General features: G+C 41.3%; 1 protein-coding gene across 1 annotated transcript in view; it reads right to left on the bottom strand.

Annotated features, from left to right (window-relative positions):
* Positions 1-22,282, bottom strand: part of sox5 (SRY-box transcription factor 5) — a 245,625-nt gene that overhangs the window by 111,948 nt on the left and 111,395 nt on the right. The window contains exon 4 of the mRNA XM_085436072.1: positions 2,191-2,283. Within this exon, the coding sequence (XP_085292198.1) occupies positions 2,191-2,216 (26 nt within the window). The 5' untranslated portion in view covers positions 2,217-2,283. The remainder of the gene's footprint in view (positions 1-2,190; positions 2,284-22,282) is intronic.

Here is a 22,282-nt window from a genome sequence, read left to right on the forward strand (position 1 = left end):
GCAAAATAATTAAGATGAGGTAAGAAAAGGGCCCGATCATCAAATATCCCAAAGTGTTGAAAATCAGGTGGGAACAACAGAGAGCAAGGAAATCAGCAATGGGACTGCCATTGACATTACACAGTAGTTTTCATCTGGACTTGTTACACATTAAATATTTCTGAGTACAACACGTCACAACTTCATGAAATCGAACGTGACAGCGAGTGAAGCAGTAGGAAAAAGGTGGAAAGACAGAAGCGGAATAGCAGGATAGAGGGAGGAGGAAGATGATAGAGGGAAGGAGGAGACTGAGGTAGACAGCAGGTGGTAGTCATGCACAGAGGAACATTTTTAACAACTCTGATCGGTAACGAAGGACAGAGTTACTTTTCTATTAAAACACTTTACTTAGAAGAAGAAAACCGATGGCATGTTTACTCTTTGCTTTTCTATATGCTTTGTTATAGCTGCTGTGAATACTATCAGTCCTTTTGTTGGTTGTTTTTCAATATAACTAACATTAAAGTGTTAATAACTTGTGTAAATTAGATATAAATAAATATTAAGGAGCTAGGATTTTTAATGGAATACAGTGACCATCACTCCTGTGTTCCAGTGGCCATGCTATTGTAACAGATTGTTGTGTTGGAATAGCTTTTGTTGGTCACAGAACAAATAGTGTGGCTAGGTTTGTCCATCATAATGGGTTTAATGATAGTCTTAAAATATCCCATAAAAAGATCTCTTCTATCCAAAATTCCAAAAACAGACTGACCGTAATAAGAACAGGAAGAGAGACAGAACTTTCTCTGCTCCCTTTCAGTTATTTTCATTCCCGTCCTTTTACTTGACAAAATTCAGCCGTTTTTGGTTTGTCTGGAATAATAATTCAAGCATAAAAATACTGGCATGAACCAGTGTTGTGTCTTCACGTGACAGATATGTTATATGTCAAGGAAAAACTATACTTTAAACTGTATCTTTGTTCTCAGTTTTTTTGGTTGAATATATGGAACATTTAAAGATATAAAATAAAATAGCATTTCTGTACCAACAAGGCTGGCCTTTCAGTTAATCCAACTGCTGTTTACTGAAGCCTCATCATAAACTACCTCAATGGAAGGGAAACAGGGAGAAAATACTGAGGCATGCCAAATTACACAAGAACTGGACTGAGCGATGAATCAATTTAAAAGGAGCTCTGTCATGGTTTGGGGCTGCATTTCAGCCATTGGTGTTATGGATGTTATCACTGATCACTGGTCATATTTTGATCAACCACGCAACACCATCTGAAAAGCAGTTAAAGCATAGGTGGAAAGATAAACACAGGCCTCTCCGGTGCTCGGGCTTCAACAATATTGAAGAAGTGTGGGATCATCTTGATAGAGAATGGAACAAACATCCAAAGAAGAGCTGTCCTTCAAGAAGCCTGGAGAACTATTCCTGAAGACTACTTAAAGAAACTACACGACAGTTCCTCAAGAGAGTTCAGGCACTTTGGAAGAATAAAGGTTCAAGCTCTTTACAACAGTACAGATTCTGTTTTGGCCTTGCATCCTGTATTTCCATGTGTGTTTGCACATGTTTTAATAAACCACTGCAACTAATTACTCATTTCAAGAAATGAGGGACAGATCAAGACTTTTGCACAGTATTATACCCTAAAACTCTCTAGGTTGGAAAAAAAAAAACACCCGACAAGTCCTCAGCTGGCACTTCTATTAAACAGTACATGCAAAACACCAGACACAACACTCAAGAGGAGACTACTGAAGGCTGGCCTTCTATACAGGGTTGTTAAGAAAAGGCCATATGTGACCTGACCAAGAGCAGGACAAGATTAGAATGAGCAAAAGCACACTGGAGCGAGAAATATCGAAAGATGAAGGAGAGTGAGTGTGAGGCCAAAGTCTGAGGATTGGTACTGGATAAAACAAAGATTATCACAATGCTATGACATGCTGCTTGAGTCGAGTGAGTTTCCTCTAACCACAGGATAATTACCCAAAAGACAGCTTCAAACTCTGTAGGAACTATTTAGAAGAGTAGTTTGTAGTTTGTACAGTTTGCTCTGAGAACAGTGAAGTTCAAGGAAGTATAAAAACCCCCAACTTTGGTATTTTCTTTGGATCAAATATATTTTCTTTTCTCCTGAAGTATTATTTTTAGCAAATAATTAACATGAGAGGCGACTTTCTTTCTCACCTGTCTTCAGGCTCGGCGTTCTTCATAGCTCTCGACTTCTAGCAGGTTTGTGGGTCTGAAGCAGTCTGTCTGACACACAAACACACAGCAAGACTGACATATTGACAGACAGATAGGCAGAAAAACATGCAGACAGACAGAGAGACAACAGACATATGGACAGACAGACAGGCAGATGGACAGAAGGGCAAAGGTTAATATGCAGGAGAAGGGCTGAGAGTGTGTGAATCTGTGCATGAATGTTGGGTGTGCATGTGTGTCATGACAGCTGGAAGCTTGTGTTGTGAAGCTGAACACCTGAGACTGGCACAAACACAAACACACATCCGCACTACGACAGTAGCACATAATTTTCTTTTTCGTTTTTTTCCATTAAATGTGATGTTAATTAATCCTGGTCTCTTGTAGTTTTAATCCCTGTGGCTTCTTCACTGGATACCAGATAATGCCATCACTACCTTTTGCCCTCACATGAAAAAATACATACAAAGCAAAATGGATTCCTTCTGAAATGACAAACTTTATTTATATTTATAAAGCTTGCTAAAATTTTTATATCAGCCACTCGTAGATCCCCAACATGACAGATCTGCGGATCAGCTTATTTGCTGAGTTCATGTGCTTCAAAGTCTGGTTTGACGTTGAAGTTAACCCTCGGAAGTCAACACTAAACCACCATCCAACAGCCAGCAACCTCCTACAACCACTTGCCAACCTGTCAGGGAATATACATTTTTCCCTAGCGACCAGTGTTTTTCAAGGAATTGCTGACTAGTCTTCTAGCGATGTGTTACCGAGGCCTAGACAAAGAATTTAAATGTATTTACAGTGCCTATTATAAAGTGTTACCCAGCTGAGATGTACATGAACCAAACATGTTAATTGTAATCTCATGTGACTGATCTGCACCATTTAAAGTAAAATGTTCTTTCACAATTCCTTATAGTAAAGTGGACCGGAATTTATATAGCCTTATCTAGTTTAGGCTTAGTACTCAAGGTGCTTTTGCACAGCAAAACCCCAACTGTCATTCAGACAGCTAGAGTGATTAAACGATTAGCAGTTAGTGATGCAGTTAAAAACTTCAGGGTAATCCCATTGAAAGATGCTGGTATTAATCTGCCGGGTGTAGGAGGTCACAGGCAGAGGTGCAGCAACCTTAAAAAGCAGAAGCTTCGTTACCTCTTCCTAAACACAGAGGAGTCCTGTTGAGTAATTAGCTTGTGTCAGATAAGTTGACAAGCTCGTTAACACGCCACATCATCCGATACTGCCGCCTTTGTTTGTGTAGGCTTCTGAGAGGAAGTTAGCAGTCTAATTAGCATAATTACAACTGCTGATTTATATGGGTGTAATTAGCAAGCAGATTTCTGCATGTTGTGGTCTGATGGAGATATGCTGCTGCGAAGGAAGAAGCTGGAGACCAGATTCTCTTACGCTTTGCAGTATGCCAGAGTCATGTACACACAGTTCTTTTAGTCCTCCACACACATATGGATAAATACATTTAGTACAAAGATGGTTAAAAATAAATACATATATGTCTAAACTGTACATACACACCAGTCACTTCCCTCTAAATATTTTCAGAATAATAGCAGCAGGAGAACATTGAAACTTTTTGCCTCCATTAAAGGTGAATAAATCTAACAAACGGTTTTTGGAACCTCTACTTAAAGCATAGCAGTTTGTTTTTTTTGATACCAGATTACATGGTCTGAATCCCCGTCAGGAGATTTAAAGATTCTTCAAAATAAATTTCACGCGCCTAATAAAGAAGCACTTTGAGTGGAGGCACTGAGAGAACAAGAATGGAGGAACAAAACAGAGGCATGATCCGTCTGACAACTTGGCCTTAATTGCACCAGACGTTCACAGTAGGACAGTGAATTAGTGCAGTTACCTCTCATCACTACTGTAAAAGCCCGGGGTCGGTAGATTACTGTACCACACTCACATACAGCATAGACGTGCTAATACACACAGTGCCGGGTGCTGTCTGGTGATCTTAGCAGTTTTCTAGGTGACATGGGGTGAAATTGGGGTCAAAATGAATCTCAGTGCCAAACCAGTTAACACAACAATGTGGACACTGGGAGTGTCCTGGTGGGGCACCATGCTAAGACTTATTTTGTCTGCCTGGCATGGCAGAGGACAAACCTCTTATTTAATCATCAAGGATTCTCTCATGAGCCAGAAAGGTGTTACTCTAATTGGAAAAGGGTAAAGTGTAAAGATAAAATGATGCATTTTAAAGCAGTGTGTGTATCAACTAAACTCAGACATGGGTGGACAGTTAGTTACTTCACTCCTACAGAAGAAGGACAAAAATGTTAAAAACTAAGAATTTTCTAGCATACAAGAGCAACAAGACTGCATCGTCAGATGCTTCTTTTTTTGTCATGTAATAATGAATTGAAGCTTTTAAGAAATAACAATATATAACAAGTTAATGTGACAAAACAATATCACAGTATAAAAACTAAAAATCTTGTTATAAACTAGAAAGTAAGTCACAGGAGCCCAAAAATTCTGAGGATTATGAAAAATGACCTGAAACATAGTTTTTTTTTCTCCCCTCTGTTTTTGCTGGTTTGTCAGGATAAATTCAGTCGCTATTTGACTTACAAGCGAATCATTTCAGCTTTATTAAATCTATGGAACAACATCTATCTCATGTGACCCTATGAAGGGTTCCCAGCCCTCACAATCGCGAACTATTGCCCTCTAAGACTCATTACAAATCATAATTAGAGGGTTTTTTTTTTTTATTTTAATTGATGTCTTTAGCCTCTTATTATTATGCAGCATGATTTAATCTCAAATATTGACAAACAGAATTAGCAAATAAGAGGATCCTGATTCCAGGTAAGTTGACAGTCACATGCTGTAAATGTCATCGAGATGACAGTATGCATCAGTTTAAGTCCTGGCATGTATTTACACATGCACAGATTTCCTTTTAGCCCGTGTTCGTGCCCTGGCCACACACACAGACACACACAAGCAGGGACCAGTATAAAGGCCTGAATGATTTCCTCTCACACACACACACACACACACACACACACACACACCAATGGATTGGGATGTGTGCATTTGTCACTGAACATGCGTGCATGTAAGTTGTGGATTGACTGTATTAATTAATGCAGTGCAGATGAGTCCCCTCTGAGCTGTCTAATTAGACATTAGCATGGAGATGTAATTACCTGAGAGGGCTCAACACGTTTCACTTAACTACTCTCCCTCCTGCATGGCACACTGAGCAGGTAGGGCTCAGGCTGACTGGTTTGTGCGTGAAAACGCCGATGTACTGTACTGAATGTGTGAATTTGGCTGCATTTTAAATGGAGTTTTTATGCTCTTTCAGATGCAGATGGTAGCAGTAGATTGCAAAGACCTAATTGATCTGCTCCTAAAAACAAGCTCCCCTTGTCCATCCCTCTGTCCCCTACTCTTTGTCAATCATTCTTTCTTTTTCTTCCATCTGTGATACACTGTAGCAGGTCATCCTTTTTTCCTTCCCCTCTCTTGAGTAGAAGTGCATTAGGCTTCTCTACTGAGCGACATAGGTTCGATTCTTGATCAATATCCACCACTCTACTGGCGGAAGAAAAATAAAAGGTCCCTCTCTGCTCTTCAGTCTCAAAAAGCCTCCCTTCCTCTTGGAGGAGAGAAAGAGAGCCCAGATCTGTGAGATCTGTTTGCCAGCGTCACCATAGCAACCATCACTGCCAACCTTGACACTGGAGTTGCATTGTCTGGGACCCTGACATTAGATAAATAAATTACACAAACCTTTGCTCAAATATCAGATAAATACATACAAAAAATGCAAAAATCAACAAATTTCTACAGTCTTTGATCAAAATAATCCAAAAATGAATGCAAAAGGATGACGCACGATTTTATATGCATGTACAAACACAAAATCATCCACAACCAAACACACACTAAAAATTTGCCATCCTCTTTGATAAAAACAGACTGTTAGGCTGAGCTCAGAGGAGACTGTCAATACAAGACAACAGATTGTGAGAACCCCATGAACTCCAATACAGCCTGCAACACACCTCTTAGAGCACCAGGAAGAAATCTATGGGCTGCTGCAAGCATTGTCTTCTTATCTGTAGATGGTTCTGTCCTGCTTCCTATGAGGATCAATAGCATTAGCATGTCTGACAGAGAAAGAGAAAGACAGCCAGAAAAAAACAAAGATTAGAAGAAAAACATGCTACAGCCGACTGCTGCTCTTTGTCCAGAGTCCAAAAGTCTTTTAAAAAGATGATTAAAAAATATACGTTTTTCTTTTAAATGGGATGAACCAGCATTAAAAGCAAACTGATTCTGGTACAGTGTTTAGTTAAGGGAAAATAAGATTTTTTTAAACTAACCCGATGAGGCTAACAGGACTGACACAACTACAATAATGAAAGCAATGTCCAATAGCCAAAAAAGCAAGTATAGTAGTATGGACATCACCCAGTTTTGTGAAAGATGGAGACAGTAACACACTGTATCTAAATGAGAGTATTACATCTGAAATAATTAAAAAGAGTACTCATTTAACTTAAACAGTTAAAGCTATCAAAGACACCAAGAGCACACAAGTTAGCTCACGGCTCTAAACAGCTGTGGTGACACGGATGTGCTGCACATCATGAACAATAAGCAGCAATACAACTTGCTGGCATGGCTACAGCTAATGACAATTCAGATGACACAGCTACCAGCGGTACTACAGAAGAAGCGACAATTGATGTAGTTTTATAAATAAATCAGTTCAAATTCTGACGGGAAAATACAAAATGTGACAAAGTCGGGCAATACATTGAATAAGTCACAGCAAATTTCTGTTAATTATTACCAAGGTGAGACTATGAACCAACAATCGCAGAAGTTTCTACAGAGCTGAATTTCAAGTTCTTGCTTAGCTGCTGACTTTATCTGTTTACAGTAGATGCTATCTCCTACGGAGGAGCCTATCCAAGCTGCCGCTGAATAAGAAGCCGGCCACAAGACACCTATGATCAAATCCAGGGTCACCAGTTAGCCTAACGTGCATGCATCTTTAGACATGCAAACTCGACACAGCAGGATCCAAGAGAGTCGGCTCGCTCAGACCCTCTTGCTCAAGATTGTTTGAGGGTGCTAACTACTGCAGCACCACACTGCTTGCCATTAAACCACATTATAATATAATGAGCTGAAAAAATGTTAAAGAGCTCAGCAAATCCTAGAGATAATAAATAAGCATGTGGTCCAGTCTTGATGCTGATTAGTTCAGTTACCAATGTATACTTTTTAAAACAGGAAACTAACTGATTTACACAGAGAATAAAGGGAGATATTATGATAAAATGCTTTGGTTTATATGTACCCCCAAAAGTATGAAAACAGTCTGAGGTGACCTATTTTCCATACTGAATGTTTCACGGCTGTTATTCAGCTGGTCAGGCTAAGATAAATTGAGTAAAAAGTTTTGATTCCCCAACACTAAAGTGGTGGCGGCTACAAGAGAATGCTAATGGAATCGTGAAGCAGCTTATCATGTGAATGAGAACAATAATGAGGAGACAAAGCAGAGACAAATCCATTGTAAGTGAGGTGGAATTATGTCGGCTCAGTGGATTATAAAAGGCCTTGATCCAGTGGGAGTTGAAAAACATGGCGTCTGTTCTCACACATTTTTACACGCGCACACATTCGTGCACGCTACAGCATGTCAGAAACACGCACACAATAATACACACTAACATCAAAACACACATATGCATAACACACAACTGTACACACACAGAAATAACCACAAAGACATAAACGTCAAACCTTGATATCTACTCGTGCTGCCAGATAATTGAATTAATTCAGCCGAGGAACAACTTCACAGATTAGTGACTTAACTTTCCAATAATAAGAAAAAACTCAGCCACGCGTGATAATTACATTTGTCTCAAATGAGGGCAGCCGTCGAAATGGATCATGTATTGCCATGCGTCCACAGTTTAACCCACACGCTCGCATGCACACGCACAGACACCTCCCCTAAGTGGCTGTGAGATAAAGACATTTTTACAATTGGAAAACAGAAGAAAGGCAGTGTGAACGTGGTTTCAGTGTATTTGCTGCAGATACATCAGGCTTCATTACTTCAATATGGAATATGGTATGTATGCACTGTCTATGTACTGTCAAATTTCTGCTTGCCTTTTATTCCTTCAAGTAGTTCTCTTAGTTCTGATTAAAGGGCAGTTGTTTCTACCACTATATTTTAATGCTATGGGGTACCATCACCAGCTGCTCTCCTAGGCTGTGATGCTGGAGTTCTTCAGACCGCTGAATTCAAGCAGCTGGATGACATTAAGGACCAACAGCAGCAACTTGGCTAGCAAGCTAGCTGACGGTAAGTACCAAGGCTAGTTGGTAGCAACAACTCAACTTTCAAAATGAGAATGCTCTGCCCCTTTTACATCGGAAGCCAGACGTCAGAACTAGGAGTGAAGTCACTCCTGATTTGACATTGTTTCAAGTAGCAATAGTCGGAAAAGCAGGCTTTCTTTTGGTCCCTGGCAAGGTAAAGCCATTCATGCATCTCTAGCAGTACAATGCAATGCCTTCTTTTTTTTTGCACTTAAAAACACAGCTGTGCCATTTTCATGGGTTGAGGCTGGTCAGAGCTCTTTGTGTGGCTTATTTAGTGCGGCACAAATAAACAACAGTGATAATACAGATTGCAAAAACCATAAAACCTGCAAAGTCGGGTTTGGCTTCTCGACTTTTCGAGTTGGAAATCCAACTTGGAATTTCAAACTTTATATGGAATGTAGTGTAAGAGTGAGGGGATTCAACCAAACCATTTATTGGGAGTAACACTAAGCAATGCTTTTTTCCCCCAAACTGTCTTAAACCTCATTTGGAAAAACCAAATTTAAAGCTGATAGATCATGTGGAACTTTAGTTTGCATAGCAATGCCAATCTGCTCATTGTCAGGCCCATCCAAATCCTCTATATTTTTGCTTGTGAAACAAGACGGAAAAAAACAGAATCCCAACTCTATCAGAGCCACGGCTGAGTCACAGTTCAACCTGTATTCAATTCAGCTGTGTCCAGTGAACAGTCAAGGTTAGAAATATGTGGCATCAGTGGCTGACCACACTAACCCTTTTCTAAAATCTATTAGAAAGCTTTCCAAGGAGTTAGCTGTTGTAGCAGCAAATTAAAGCTCATGATTGCCAAATTAAAGTGTAAAGTGAAAAGCAGTCCAAAAACTGTAACAAATTTAAGCCTTTACCTTAAACATTAAACGAGTTACAACAAATTCCCTTACTAAAGAGGTTAATTTTATCTGGATCTCATAAAAACAGCATGCATATACACACACAATCATCCAATCACGAGTAACGTCTTGCAGCGGACAGGCAGGTAGAGAGGAAGCTAAGAAAGGTGCCATGCCGTACTTCATAATCCCACAACACTGAATTCTCAAACTGCAAAAACAAGCCATAAAAATTCCAGAGAGTTCATTGAAAACCTCTCTAGTTACCCTTCACTCCCCCCTCTCCTTCACCATCCCTCTCTTCCTCCCTCTTCTGCCTCTCCTATTTCTGTCTATTGTCAGTACAAAGCATCACATTCAGGCCCCAATGACTTCTCTTATGGCTGTGGTAGGCTAAACGGACAATGGCCGTATGGAGACAAAAGCTAGTTTATTAGGCTGAAGAGTGACAGAGTAACAGGCTGTTTGTGTGTGAGAGAGAGAGATGGAGAAGGAAAAGAGGAAGACAGAGAAAGAGTGGCCTTCTGCGTTCCATTGTGGCTGGACTCACATCTGGTGGCCATGTGTGACCGGAGCAGCAGGGCTAATGATGGGCTTCCTGAGGCCAGCTCAATTAGGCCAGTCCTCACCGGACTCCCAGAGAGAGAGAGAGGCAGAAAGAGAGATGACTATCGACATGCTGGTTTACCATTTGTGTGTGTTTGTGTATATGAGTCAATCTCCACTATATACATTCCCCTCCTGCTTACGTGTGTGTGTGTGTGTGTATATAGACAAGCGAGTCTTTCCTCTACTGATGTGTGTTTTCAGGCATTTGTGTACATGTAGTTCACCCTGACACACTCCTGATTTTCTTTTTTTTCTTTTTTTTAAACAAAACAACACCTCCCTTCAACACACATACACAAGCATGCGTACACACACCCTCCCTCCTAAGCAGGCTAAAACTAACGAACAAGCTGTAAAGCCATTAACGGTTAGGGCACTGCTTTGATGGCCCCAATATACAATTTCCAACACACTTAAAATTACACAGGGCAAGAGCTTGCAACCATGTCCTAAGGCATCTGTGCCCATATCTGTGTGTGATGTTTGGTATGCGTGTGTGAGTGTTACATTATGTACAAGTAAGCACCAAATCAGGTGGGTTTCTGTGACAGTCCTTTATTATTCCTGGTTTGCAAACCGTTCACCCCAGAAGACACAGGCTGACAAATACAAACCTAATAAACAGCAAAGAAAAGCCCGTCTGTTTGTGTTAATAAAAGGCTTTATTGGGGAAATTTGATGCCAATTCTTCCCATAATCACGTGTTACTGGTCAGATGTGTATAATTAGTATTGCATAAGCAATCGCACAAACAAGAACTGGGGTTATTTGAGGCTTTGAGTTTTAGCGAAAGAAAAAGGACACAGGTTAAGGTTTCAAACATGATGCTAGTCTGCGTCCTGTGTGTGGTATACGGTGACAACACATGTTAAGGTTTCAAGATTTCAGTCAATTGCTTAATTTACGGGGTAATTTTGAGTAGATGGAAACACTAGTACTGTAGAGAGGAACAGTCCTACGAGAAGGAATTACTCCCAAAGCCATTACGCAATACGAATCAGCAGCACCCCGTGTGTAACAATTGAATTTCCTATTCTTTAATTAGTAAAATATGACACAAGGAAAGGAAGATATTATCATATGTTAAAAAACAGAAACTATCAGAAATCTACCTGGAAATCACACACACTTTGTCTAACAACAGGGCTCCCTCTGAACCAAAATATGTCATCTGGACAGCTTTTGTAGACTCTGAAATGCTCATAATTGGGTACCATTTCATCCTTCTGCCCCTGGTTTTGTTTTTTCCTTCATGGCTTCCTCACTGATCAGGTCTTTGTTGTGGTGCTTCTCTATCATTCAGGTGTGGTCTGTGGTAAGAAACCCACTCCACTGTCCGTGACTGCAGCTGGTGATTGTAGTCCTACTTCTGGTCTAAAGAGCCACATTGCAAACATGAGAGACATTGCTTGGTTGTCTTCCCCTGACAATCTCTAGTGCTTTCTTACAGTTAAAATGTTGATGAGGCTGATAAAAGGATCTAAATGTGTGAGAACGTTCACGAGATCAAAGATTCAGTTTAGCTGCTTGCTGAAGACGAACTTGAACCCAGAAGCAGTTACTTGATCTTCTGTCCACATCACCTTCTCTCTCTCTCAAACATTAAATCAATAATAGTCAACTGCAGTGTTCGATCCCCATCTGTTTTCAGTGGCTTCTTTTGTGTGGCTTTACAGAAGGTTTCCGTGGTTACATGCGCTCCCTCTGTGGAGGGGAAGTGGTTCTTCAGCTGGAGAATCACAGGTTTCAGTCAGGCCATTACTGCCCCGTGTAGGCACCATGAAAGCTGATTATCATTTGCGACTGCTTCTAACCTTCCAAACACAGCTGTCTGTACCAGTGTTGTTCAACAGGTGTCTGTCAAGTGCTGAAAACACCTTCTGTGTGTCTAATAATTGTGTGCATGAAGCAAACCCACTAAGTTAATGGTGTCTGCTACCTGTGCTATTGTGGGATTCAAAGTGAATGACTGGATTAACTTTGGGTTACACTGTACTGCTAAAGGTTTGCTGTATTAGAATGTGATCCTTTCTGAATACATTTTTCTTGGTAATTTCTTGTAATGTCAATGTTGATGTGTAGCTGGTGGAAAATCTTGCCCTTTCAAAAGTGTAGAAATGTACAGACATGTGTAGTTTAGTTGCGTTTGGGAGGTGAAAACAGTTCAATGTGAAAGCACATGGGAACGGTAATTAGCTAAGATTTGCTAGCTCTCTTACACAATCTAGTGGTTGCTAGTTTTGGGGTCATAGCAGTCAGTGTGAGACACAGGCAACAAATAATACTTTGGTTAAGCTAACAATGTCTTATTTCATTAATTATAATAATAAAAAATTATTACAGGTTGTTACAGAGTGTGATGGGCGTGGTTTGTGGCACACCTGAGCTCTATCGGCTCATCACGCCTCCCCTATTAAACGTGCTGGCACCTGAGGACGTTGTTGTTGCTGTTGTTGTTGTTGCTGTTGTTATGTTGTGTGTGGCTGGCAGCTGAAAAGCTGCAGCCGAGTGTGTAAAACGACAACCGGGAAATAAAAGTGTATAAACTGAAGTATGCGGTCGGGTCCGTCGTCCTCCCTGTCACACAGAGATTAAAAGAAGCGCTGCAATATAAGCACAGCGGGGGAAAAGTTTGCTTGCAACACTACACACTAAAGTCTGACCGATATTAGCTATTTGCCAATCTAAGTATCTGTTTTTATTTCAGCTGACAATTAAATGGAAATTTAATTACATTTTAAAGTAAAGCAGAGACAACAGAAACACAACAGGGAGTGAACAGGAACGTGGGGAAAAAGTGAGAAGATGACATAGGAAATGGTCCAGGGTGGAATCAAGCCCCAGCTCCCTGCAGCCTTTTGGGATATGGATCTCCTGCTCAACACAGTAAGCTATAGCAGCACCCTAATGGTTCACTTTTAACCTTAAAAACAAGATTATACAAAACAACCACATGATCCTTGTGACTAAAGTATTCTCTCGCTTTCAATAAATAGAGCTTGGGAGAGTTATTTCGCTAAAGGTGAACTCAACATATTACTTCTTCCTAAAAGGGGTAGCTGTAGCTCAGGTGGCAGAGCAGGTCAGCCACTAATCAGAAGGTCGGTGGTTCGATCCCAGGCTGCCTCCTGGCTGCATGTCAAATATCCTTGGGCAAGATACTAACCCCGTGTTTGCCTACTGGTGGTGGTCAGAGGGCCCGGTGGCGCCAGTGTCCGGCAGCCTCGCCTCTGTCAGTGCGCCCCAGGGCAGCTGTGGCTACAATGTAGCTTGCCATCACCAGTGTGTGAATGGGTGAATGACTGAATGTAGTGTGAAGCGCTTTGGGGTCCTTAGGGACTAGAAAAGCGCTATACAAATGCAGGCCATTTACCATTTACCATAAAAGGTACAAAATAACTTTTATAAAAAACACCCAAAACAGTTTAAAAATTACGCAGCATGGGCGAACAAAAGAAAAAGGCATCCAGCCATTAATGCCATAAAGCCGCATAATGTACACAAACACACACAGTAGGAGAGCAACTTTGCTGGTCATCAAGGACAAACTGTACCACCTGTTAACAAGGCTACAGCGGCAAACCACTGGCACTTCTTCCTTCAGTCTCATTCTCTGTCTCTACAGGAAATGAGCGGGCGAATAAGCAGACAGAGATAATTACAGGCCAAACAATAGCTGTCATTTCTTTCCACATCAACCTCCTGGCCCTACCCTCCCACCGACACAACACTGTTCACTGTAATCCGTGTCCACTTGGTGGACAGAGTGGCTTCATCCATCTATTCTGTTTGTTTGCCCCTCTCCTCTCTCCCTTTGCTTTGACAAAACAAAGCATGTTAACCTTGAGCTGAGAACAGCTTTCTGCTGGCGTCTGAGGAGATATTAAGAAGGTGATTAAGTGAGATTGATGGTACTTTAATTCCCCGACAAAAATAATGGCTCTTTCCTGTTGTTTAATCTTCAATCTTCATTAAATGAGGGACACTCAAGAGACTATGGTTTTTAGCCAAAAGAAGGCCACGCTAACAAAGGACACCATCAAGGATGGTATTTGCATGTTTAATCAAAATGAATTGTAATTGAAAGTCCAAAGGAGGGTTTGGGAATGCAGCAAACTGGAGCACGAAAACAAATTGTTTAAACATGTGAAGGTAATCCTTGATTCTTTTTTTGGAATTCAGAGCATTTGACTGCAATTTAGCCACAGCGTAATTAGAGCACAATCGTCTCCTATGCATATTACTATTGTGAATTTTATTTCCGCTGTTGGTTTGGGCCGACTTATGGATTTTGCTCGCTTCTGCGACCTTGTAGCCCAGGAAAGCTTATCAAATGAACTAAAGAAAAATAAATAAAAAGTTCTGTTTTCTTAACTTGAGAAAAAGTAACATTTTGGAGATAGAAAGTTGTGAAAAAACAAAACAAAAAACAAAACAAAAAAAAGAAACAAAAGCTATTTACATTTTCCCTGGAAGGTTCAGGACTAGTTTGAGAGTATGCTGAGGTTTGTGCGGCATTAGGTAAAATGCCCTATGACCTCCAGAACGCAGCAAGGTCCTGTGCGGGAGTTTTTGTTTTACACAAAAAAGATTTTTGTGTAAAACAAAAACTCCAGCACAGGTTCAGTTCTTTTTTTTTTTTGGTGGATGGACTGTCCTTGAGCAAACCAGCAAACCCCTATCATTTCCCAAAGGCGCTGTCTCGAATTTGACCCTGCATTCTGACCTCCCAGTGGCGAGAGTCTAGTGAATATAATATTCTTACTTTTGGGTGATCAATTCCAAAAAAAAGAAAAGGCCAATAGAAGCAGCCTCGGTTTTTCTCTCCTACATGGAGGTCAGAACACAGGGTCAGCCGAAGAGCTACGCTCAAACAGCCGATAAGGGTTCAGTGTCTTGCTCAAGGACACTTCAGCAGGGAGGGCAGATGCTGAGATTCCTTCAGTTCAAGAGCAGAGCCTTCACTAAATACAGCCCCCTGCTGCTCTCAAAGAACCCGCATGAATAATGTGTATTCAGTATTTCAGAACTCTGTAAACAAGCTTACCGGATGCTAATTATCAGATACAAGGTCTTACATTTAGGGTGACTGCTCAAGGTCATTTTATATCACGGGAAATCAAAAGAAGAATTAAATAACAGAATGAAGAGAATGCAGGCTTTTTATTTGACAACAATAAAATAAACTGTGGCATAAATCTCTTCAACATTTAAATCGAAATCCAAACTGTGCTCAAAGTCTCAAAAACGGGATAAAGAAAGTAAGTAAGAGGCTGTAACGGATATATTAAACTAAAGACTTAATTTAAACCCGTTACAGAAAAACTGGTAAAGAAAATGGCAGTTTACTTCCATCCCCTTTGTGTCCTTTTCTATATTTTTCTATCAGTGACATTCAGTCAGTTTTGTGTGGTGGCCTAATGACTGACTGCAAATAGATGGACTGTCAAACAGCACATTTAGATGAAAGGGGTCCTGTCGTGTCGCGCCGACATTTTGACACCATATCTGTGCATGTATAAGCGAGCTAGTTTGCTTCCGTGCGTGGGTGTGTGTGTTTGTGCATAAATACACGTGATGAATTGACTGCAGATTCGTCTATAATCGTCTCTCTGTACAATAGAGGCTATAGCAGCCACAGAAACAATCCTTTTAATCTACTGCATCTTTCGCGGCATCTCAGTCTGATGTCCGACTGCACAAAGAAAGGTTGGGGAGGGCTCGGCTTGGGTGGGTGGAACAAACAACTGGGATGTGCTGTCTCTCTTCCTCTAACCCTCCCTCCCTCTCATTGGCTTCAAGGTCTGCTTTGGCGTGGAGTTACAGTTAGTTTACTCACCATCAAAGCAAACCCAAACTTCTGAGTTCTCTAATAGAGTTATGTGTGTACATGCTCCATGTGCTGGTGGACAGAAAATGAACAATTGGAGTCTCTCTTTTTTTTTAACAACTTCCTAGCAAATGAACTGCACCAGCAGAAACTAAACCAACTTTCTTAAAAAGTTCATCCTATCTGTCATCCTTTCTTCTTTAGTCTGTTGCTTCTTCATCTATTTTCTATTTATCTCTTCCTCTGTCATATCCACACTCACACACAGTACCAGCCGCAAGTTTGAACATTTAATAATCGTTTCTGCCTTCAAATCATTCCCTGTACTAAACCCATGCCTACCAAATAGTGCCTAATCTAGCTCATCCTCCTGAGTTCAATGCAGTTTATCAGCAAGAGATGAGGGAAAAAGGAGCTGCTAGAAAAGGTGGGGGTGGGGGGGGGGGACCTAAAGGAGAATAGAGCAAGAGGAGAAGGGAGGAGGAGAGAAGGGGTCAGCAGAGGTAGAGAAGAGTAGATGAATGCAACCCCTGTTCCTTAAACAAGGCCTGGGTAAACAGGAAGTACAGCTGTGCTTTCTGTCCCCGTCCCTGTGACTCTCTGTCTTTCACCTCCTGCACCTCCCTCCTCGGCCTGTCCAAAAATACACAGCATTCCTCCTAGAACACAATTACGTTTCCATGATACTCTTAACTTGTGAATATAATAATGCACAAAAGCCAGTAAAAATGGAAGCAAACACAAATAACAAAGGTCTTGTAGAATATCTCGTTGCCATCTCGTCACATGGTGAGGAGTCATGATAGTTGGCAATCTAGACACGCAGCTCCCCTTGGTGGGCCCTAATCCCCCTATTTCTTTAAGAGAGAGAGGGAGTAAAGAGGAGGAGAAAGGAGGCATTGTGGTTCGAGACAGTGCAGTAAAAAGAGGAGCGTACAGTACCAAATTGAGGTCGCAGCAAGACAATGGCTGCCCTTCACTGGCTCATTCACACACGGTCTCCACACAGCTCTATCAAATGCCTCTTTCTTTTCTTCTTCCCCTCTTCTGGTCTGTTCTTTCTCTTTCTTTTTCTCACGTCCGCCTTTCTTCTCCTCATCACAGAGGGATGGGGGATAATGAAAGGCCGGCTCACCCAGGCTGTTCTGGGGCCCATTGCAGAGAAGAGGACCCCTCTCCCTCTCTCTTCTCTCTCAGTCCCTCCTGCTTTTGTCACTGGGTGCCTTCTCATCTTCTCTGTTCAATGCCTTACACTAACTCCACCCACAGCTTTTGTTTTGGAGGGGAGAATGCATAATTCAGCACGATGCATAAAGGTATCGAGAAAAAAAGAAGAAGAAAAACGGCACAATCACACCTTGAAACCCATTTCTGATTTGTGTTTAATGCCTTAATTAAAGAACACATCCACATGGAAAGGGTTAATATGAGCAAGGTAAAATTCAAGGAAAGTACAAACCATTTGGGGTTAAGAACAAAGTGGATTTTGCAGCATGTGCTGCCAAAAGAGTAAAAATCTTCAGCACCTGTGGCTGTTGATGCTGTTGGTGAGCACAGTGCTGAAGATGATGGGAGGGAGACGGTGCAGTGGGATAGTGTCACACTCCATGCACTCGCTGGTTTTGGCTTTCATCTCAGTGCAATATATTCGTTTGTGTACGCTTTACATTTAACATGGTTTATATACGTACTCAGGATGATCAGCTGTGCTGTGCTCTTTTTAAAATGTATGTCATATACTTTAGAGCCCCCTTTGCCTTCAGAACTGCCTTAATTCTTAATTCCTCAGAGATCGTGGTGCATATTACCACGATGACTTCAGACGGTTACTGGAGATTTTTTTTAGTTGCACATCCATGATGCCAATTTCATGTTCCGCCACATCCAAAAGGTGATGTACTGGCTTGAGACTGTGGAGGCCGGGCTCAAGCACAGTGAACTCATTCTCATGCTCAAGAAACCAGTTTGAGATGATCTGGTGGAAGGAGCCATTAGAATATGGGTACACTGTGTTCAATAACTGAATATAACACAGAGCACATTCAAATCATTCTGATGCTTGGTTTGTCTAGACCACGTCTACATGCCTTAATGAGACGCTCCCATCTTATTAGCTGAAGATGTGCGCCTAATGAAATGGCCTGTCCGTGTAGAATCTTATATGATCTAAAAATGTTGGCAAGTTTTGCTTAGTCACTTGGTCCTTGATTGATATTTGTATTCCCGGATTTACATCACGGGACTTGAGGAAAAGCATCCAGAGTAGACAAAACGGTCAGTTCACACGACCATGAGTATCAAGCTAGGCATCCATCCATTTTCTTAACTGCTTATTCAACTAGGTCATTGGGTATCTGCAGTCTATCCCATCTGTCAGCAGGCAAAAGACAGGATACACTGTGGTCCCTAGTCATCACAGGGCTAACAGGGAGAGGCAGACACACACACTCTCACATCACCACCTACTGTACAACCAACAAACTCACCAAACATACATGTCTTTGGACTGTGGGGAAAAAGGTGAAGCACCCAAAGAAAAACCAAGCAGGTAAGGGAACACAGACAAATTCCACTCACAAAGGTCCCAGCCAACCGAGAGGTTTCGTTGGTGTGAGGTGTCAGAGACACTCAGTGCATAACCGTGCAACCCTACCACGACTATGACAATTAACATGTTTTGTAATCTTGTTTTCTTGTGCGCTCTGACGCACATGTGAGCTGTTATGGAAGAAAACAAATGTAATATTCTGTATTCAGGAGGACACACAAATGTGTCATTCACAAAGTCACATAACCTATGGACTGCTTGTAAACAGATAAGACCATGACGAGTAAAATATGTGCCGATGAATGGATTAATAGAATCCAGAGTTTCACACGCAGACAAAAATCTGTGAATGCGTCTGCACAGAAACAAGTTAATAAGTGAAGAGGGCAAAAGCACCTTCGGGCTACGTGGGTCACAAAGGCTCATCCTCAAACCTAATTTGGCTTGGCAAACCTAATCGTTCAAAACTGATCGAATACAGAATCTGTTGGAGGCCTTTAACCGGTTTGCTGCGAGACAAGGGAGAAACAGGGATTGGCATTGTTATTTAAACCAGTGAAAAACTGTCTCGCAAACGCATTTAAGCAGAAGGACATGGATTGCCTGTAGGGTTGAGCGCATGATACTGTTAAGGTGGCCATTATTGCCCCAGTGGGGAAACGCTCATGTTCTTTTGATGGTCAAGTGCTCTTCAGGGGAAAGCAGTCATATCTCATCCTACATATAAACAATGGCTTGTAGTTCAACATGTACAAACAGTGGCGTAGAGAGAGGAACCTTGATATATTGATATATAGGCAGTGAATATTAACTAGAGATAAAGGCGGGGGTTAGAGGTGTCACAACTTGGTTTTCTGTTAAACCACAATATTCAAAGCAGCTTGATTTTTATTTACATCAAAGTCACAGTAAAGAGACATAAATGTACTGTATATAAACATGTATTCTTCATCTGGATACCATAGATTACAAGTCTCCAACTGTTAGAATACAGTTTAGACCAAGCAAGTGTGTATTAATATTTGCAAAATGGGAATTTTGACAGCAGTGAAGTTTGCGTTTTAATATAGCTAAAATAACAAGAGCAAAGAATTTGCGCCAAAGGGCTTTGAAATGCACAACACAGATCTTTGGTCCCTCTGGTAAAGCTTGTTACTGCCAGCCTTCTTCAATCCTGAAACCTTCTATTTTAAACTTCATGTAATCAATCATATTTTAATGTGAAGTAAAATTAAATTAAATATCTGTTTATTTCTTTAGAGTTGTGGGACAGTTGTTAGCCCAAGACCAGGAATTTATCTTGGGATCTTATCATATTTTAACAGCATGCCAATCGTGGCTATTTTTTTTTAGCTTGTATTGGAATTAATGCGATAACTTATTATCAGATTCATATCAAATTTAAATGTAATCTGCCCTATTAAAGTCGGCATACAACCAGTGCACGCAGACAACTTCATGGTCAGCCCTCTGTCCTCTTGTGTGTGTGGAGGGAACAGCTGCTTGATCCATCATAAACAAAATGAGACAAAACAGGAAGTCATTTCTGCCTTTTGTTTTGTTATCTGCCTGTTATTGAATTTATCTGCCTTCCTTAACTTTTTTCCCACTGGGTGTGTTTGTCAGTAAAAAACTGGTGCATAAACCCACCCCCCAAAACATAGTCTGAGCAAGTCAAAAGCATAAGCCTGGAAGAAAGTAAAGTAACATGTCTGATACCATTTTAAGTTGTTCAGCTGAAATACAGTCTGTGTCTTTCGTCTCACGCTAGAAGTGGGAAATAAATCTGTATGTCTGTCTGCCTATCTCACCAGATAGCACTGATCTGTTTATGTGTTTTGGTCACACAGTCACATCATGGAGAGTGGATAGCGTTACCTTAACTAGGTGCACACAGGCCCCATCCCCCAACCCAGCAGCAATGCATCAGTTATTGGCAACCGCACAGAGGTGTGATAGGACGACTGGACTGTGGAGCAGATCGGCCAACCCCAACAGGCAGTCTATGTTCCAATCCTCATCTATAGTCACGAGTTCTGGGTAGTCGCCAAAAGAACTAGGTCATAGATACAAGCAGCTCAAATGATTTTCCTCCATGATGTGGCTCGGCACAGCCTTAGAGTCGCTGTGAGGACTAACAGACAGGAAATTAATGACACAATGTAACATAATGGACATGCGTGTCACAATGCACAATGTCACAACTGAATTATGAGTTCGTCAATATAATACATTATAGCGTTCAATCCCAGAAGTATTCCGTCACCTATCCAAATAATTGAATTCAGGTGTCCCAAGTGGTTTTCACATATGTGTAAAATCAGCACCTAGGCGTGCAGACGGCTTCTGCACCTGTGACACCTGTGCAACAAGTCCAGTCGAGCCAGGCCTTCTCAGCCAACATCAGTGTCACTCGAAGAAAGGTCAAAAATTCTCAGAAATACACTCCCAAACCTTGTCTTCAGGGAAGAGTTGAAGCCATTATGGGATGTCACTCGAGTTCATATGTGTGCGAAAGCAGACAAGTGAATACTTTTGTTAATATGGTGTATTTAAAGGGCAAGTATTAAGTTGTCAACAGGTACATTTTAAAATCGCTTGTTATAGACTGTGCAGCAATCCAAAAGCTGGTATTAAATGGTAAAAACAGTCACTGCAGTGCTCTAATTCAGGACATTGCCATTTTTCTTTGCAGCTTACACAACACATACAATTTCAAAGTACCAGACAGGAAACAGGCTGACCATAAAACAGTTAACTGGAGGACACAACACACAACAGGTGGTCAGACAGACATGGTACTAATGGAACTGATTGTAGATCTAGTCAGAGAGGTGACGCTCAGTGGCCCTGAGGGAGCAGACAGTGGGCCTGACCTTCCAATCTTACATACAGCGCAGCCACTCTCATGCTGTAATTACCTGTCACACTCTGAGCGTGTGGGTTTTGGAGGAAGGGGTGTGGTAGGAGACAACACTTGCACTTGACCCTATGTGCAACCCAACCCTCTGTTTGGCAAAAAATGACATGAGAAAAAAAAAAGCACTAGTGACATGCATGTCACCCTGACTCCCCTGGCCCTCTCCCTTTCTGGTTCCCAGTAATTACCTGTGGGCCTACTGAGCGGTGGGGACCACTGCGTGCTGCCAGTGAAGCACTCAGGGAGATGTGGGATTGATGCACACTCGGCGACCTCTGTGATTGGGGTTAACAACAGCCTCATTTGCATTAAGAGATGGGGCTTTCATTAGCTACAGTAGCAAGATCTCAGGTGAAGAACACACATACCTGCACACATGGCCACACATGAAACAATCAATCACACACAAACACGCACGGTGAGGATATAGCATTTAACTTTTCAGACATAACGCTCTTTTTGCATGTTTCTGTAGCAGAACTTTTACACGACAACACATTTTCTTTGATTGAATCTTGGCAGCTACACTGGTTACTGAACAACAGTACATACACGGTACATATGATGAAAAAAGTAACTACCTCAAAACTGGTTCACAGGCACTAAATAACTATAGACTTTGGTTTGTACTTATTAGCCCATAATGTCTGATAAAGAGCGGATCTATGCTTAGTTTGGCCTGGTGATCACCATCTATATATAAAAATACAGGCCGGACCCTCTCAGCCTCCTATTAGGTGCACCCATGTTATTAATGTGAAACTCCATCGTCACTGTGAGTTATATAAGAACGCTTCCTCATTCGCATATGTTTGTGTTGGTTACCTTACAAGCAGGGTGACTATCAAACAACTGCAGCTGTGATAACTTCTTCAACAATCTGCTTCAAAGTAATAAAAACTGTT

This window comes from Copadichromis virginalis, linkage group LG17, assembly GCF_057382275.1.
Source record: "Copadichromis virginalis isolate Kocher_CV1m ecotype Utaka linkage group LG17, C_Virginalis_male_GT1.1, whole genome shotgun sequence".
Lineage (NCBI taxonomy): Eukaryota > Metazoa > Chordata > Actinopteri > Cichliformes > Cichlidae > Copadichromis > Copadichromis virginalis.